The sequence below is a fragment of the Oryzias melastigma genome, linkage group LG6, assembly GCF_002922805.2.
Source record: "Oryzias melastigma strain HK-1 linkage group LG6, ASM292280v2, whole genome shotgun sequence".
NCBI classification, from domain to species: domain Eukaryota; kingdom Metazoa; phylum Chordata; class Actinopteri; order Beloniformes; family Adrianichthyidae; genus Oryzias; species Oryzias melastigma.
Genome location: NC_050517.1, coordinates 12,692,927 through 12,695,545, shown reverse-complemented (window position 1 = coordinate 12,695,545; position 2,619 = coordinate 12,692,927). Strand labels below are relative to the sequence as shown.

The following is a 2,619-nucleotide window of genomic DNA, read 5'->3' as shown; positions in this document are numbered from 1 at the left end:
TATATATATATATAGTGTGTGTGTGTGTGTGTGTGGATAAATAACAGGAAATAGAAAGAAACAAAAACCGCTAGAATTTGGTTTCTATAAAATACTCTGGGCCCTTATAGGAACTGAAAAACAGGTTAGAGTCAGCCAAAATTCCAGCATAGACCAGGTCCAGAGAAATATCCCCCTCCCCCTTTACCCCCCATGCACACATTAAAAAAAACGCATGATTTTTGCGCCTCTGTTCTGTTTTGTGCGCAGCTGCTCACCGTCTGTTCTGGTACCAGGTCTTGACTTGCGTGTCGGTCAGGTTGAGAGCCGCCGCCAGGTCCATGCGATCCTGCACGCTGAGGTATTTCTGCCGCTCGAAGCTCCTCTCCAGCTGGTTAAGCTGGTGGTCCGTGAAGGCCGTGCGCGCTTTGCGCGGTTTTTTCGTGCGTACCGGCGGACTGTCTCTGCTGCTGGAGATCTCCCGGTCACCTTCTTCTTTGGTGCCTGAGTGGAGACAGTGGAGGAAGAGTTTATATTTTAAAAAAATCAGTAAACATGTTTGTACTTTCTCTATCCAGTTTTTGGACCTTTAATTGTGCCAAACTTTCGCCAACTCCCTTTGAGCGCGAGCGCGGCGCACGGACATGGAGAAGAGCAGTTTGTCACTGAAGTTTTTTTTTTCCTTTTTCCTTTCAGAAAACGAGACATCAGTAAATCAATCCGTCTCTATTTGCGGCGGGTTTCAGAGCGCAGTGATCCCCCCTCCAGGAAGAACAATAATCTCTCTAATTGACCCACCAGGGAGGCCCCACGCACGGGGAGAATCACCAGGCTTACATCTGTTTTCACATGCATTGCACAAATATTGCGCACGAGCAAGACAAAGAACCTCATAAAAATAATAATAAATATTACTGATTTTAAAAATGATTAGTAATACTGTTATAATTTTAATTATAATTTATGTTGTTAAGACAATTAAAATAATTTTCTATCTTTTTCTGGTTGTATTTGTTTACCTTTTCTCTAAAAGTTTTAAAGGAACACTAATGAGAAATGATCTTCGTGTCTTCAGAAGTATTATGGGATGTTCCTCTCACCGTTGCATTTCATGTCGCTGGGGATTTCGTCCCGTTTGTCCAATTTGCTTCTGTTTTCGTCCTGTTCCAGCTTGGGCCTGAAGACGTCCGGAGCCGTGGCACTTTCCGCTTTGGGGGTGTGATGAGGTGAGGATACTGTGGTGCTGTAAGGTGCGCAGGCTGCCAGCGGTTTACTGTCGCCCAAAATGTCTTTGATTAGAAAGGAGGAGGTGGCAGTCCTCGGGGCGCAGCCGGCCCCGGCGAGCTGCGGCTGCTGCTGCGGCGACAGCGGCAGGCTCTGCGGCTGGTGGTGGTGGTGATGCTGCTGAAGGCTGTCCTGGACCAGATGCGCGTCGGCGGCGTGCTCCATGGTGACGGAGATGGGGGACGAGGGGCCCGTTCCCACGGTGTCTATCTCCGAGCATGGCGATGGGGTTGCCTGGCTCCTGAAATCCGCTGTCCTGCTGTCGCCGAGGCGGAAATCTCCGTTCATGAGCGCGGGGTTACCAGAGTTTGAGGCGCTGGATAAAATCGTGTCTATCCCAAAACTGGACCCGCTGGACGCTTCCATGTTAAGAAAGAACTGCTGGAGCCTTCATAACAACAGCAGGAGCAGTCTTCCTCCACTGACAGGAAAGATCTGAAGAAAATCAGGTAAAAGGAACTCGGAGGAGTGAGGAAAATTGAAAAAAAAATTAAAAAAGAGTTGAGGAATAAACCCGGGTCAGGCAGAAATCCAGGACTGTAGCTCCAACATTCAGGGAACGCGCGTAAAAGCAAAGCGCGCCTGTGCGTATCCTCGTCCCTTTTTGTGTTTGGATGTTGAACTTTGAGTTAAAAGTTGAGGCGTATTCAGAGATATACATGAGGCTGACTCCTCGACATCAGGCTCCCCCCTTTTTCTTCCTTTCTTTTTTTCTGGGCTGCTAATCGCTCCGGTGTTGCTCTACAACCACTTCCTATGCTGACGTCACGGCCCACGGCGGGGGGAATTAATATTTTCTCCTTTATAATAAATACCCGACGCCTTTTTCCCTCTCTCTCCCACCTCCGCATCCGCCCACCCACCTCTCCGCCGCGCGCCCATTGGCTTGCATCCTCACCGGCTCCGCCAGCCAGCCAATCAGGGAGTTGCTTCTTTATCATCCAGCCGCGAGTTTGGAAGCTGCAGCTTTTTTTGTTTTATTTTTAATGGAAAAAGGAAAACAATACTTTTGCTTCATGTTAGGCCGCGCAGGAAAATATAGACGGAGTCCGGAGCGGAGCGGACGGCAGCGTGGATGCGGGATTTTTTTAAATTTCTTTTTGCAAAATAAAAGCTGAGGCTCAACAGCGAGCTTTAACTAAAACGGCAACAAGTCGTGAGTGGCAGTTCCAGCAGCATGGTAGGAAAATCACAAATGTTTTTAACTTCATTCTATTTTTAAGGCTTTAAATTGTTCAACTTTGATTTAAGCTCTCATTTTATTAGGAGTAAACGGATAAATCCGGTTCGTGGGAATGACCACCCGCCGTTTCCTCTGATCCATCTTCACACAAACATCCGGAGAGGCTGCACACT

The 2,619-nt window shown here is 47.9% G+C and overlaps 1 protein-coding gene across 1 annotated transcript in view; it reads right to left on the bottom strand.

Annotated features, from left to right (window-relative positions):
• barhl2 (BarH-like homeobox 2) overlaps positions 1-2,309 on the bottom strand; it is a 4,646-nt gene extending 2,337 nt beyond the window's left edge. The window contains exons 1-2 of the mRNA XM_024281246.2: positions 1,080-2,309; positions 258-483 (exon numbers count right to left, since the gene is read on the bottom strand). Coding sequence (XP_024137014.1) covers positions 258-483; positions 1,080-1,629 — 776 coding nt within the window. The 5' untranslated portion in view covers positions 1,630-2,309. The remainder of the gene's footprint in view (positions 1-257; positions 484-1,079) is intronic.
• Positions 2,310-2,619: the final 310 nt, after the last annotated feature.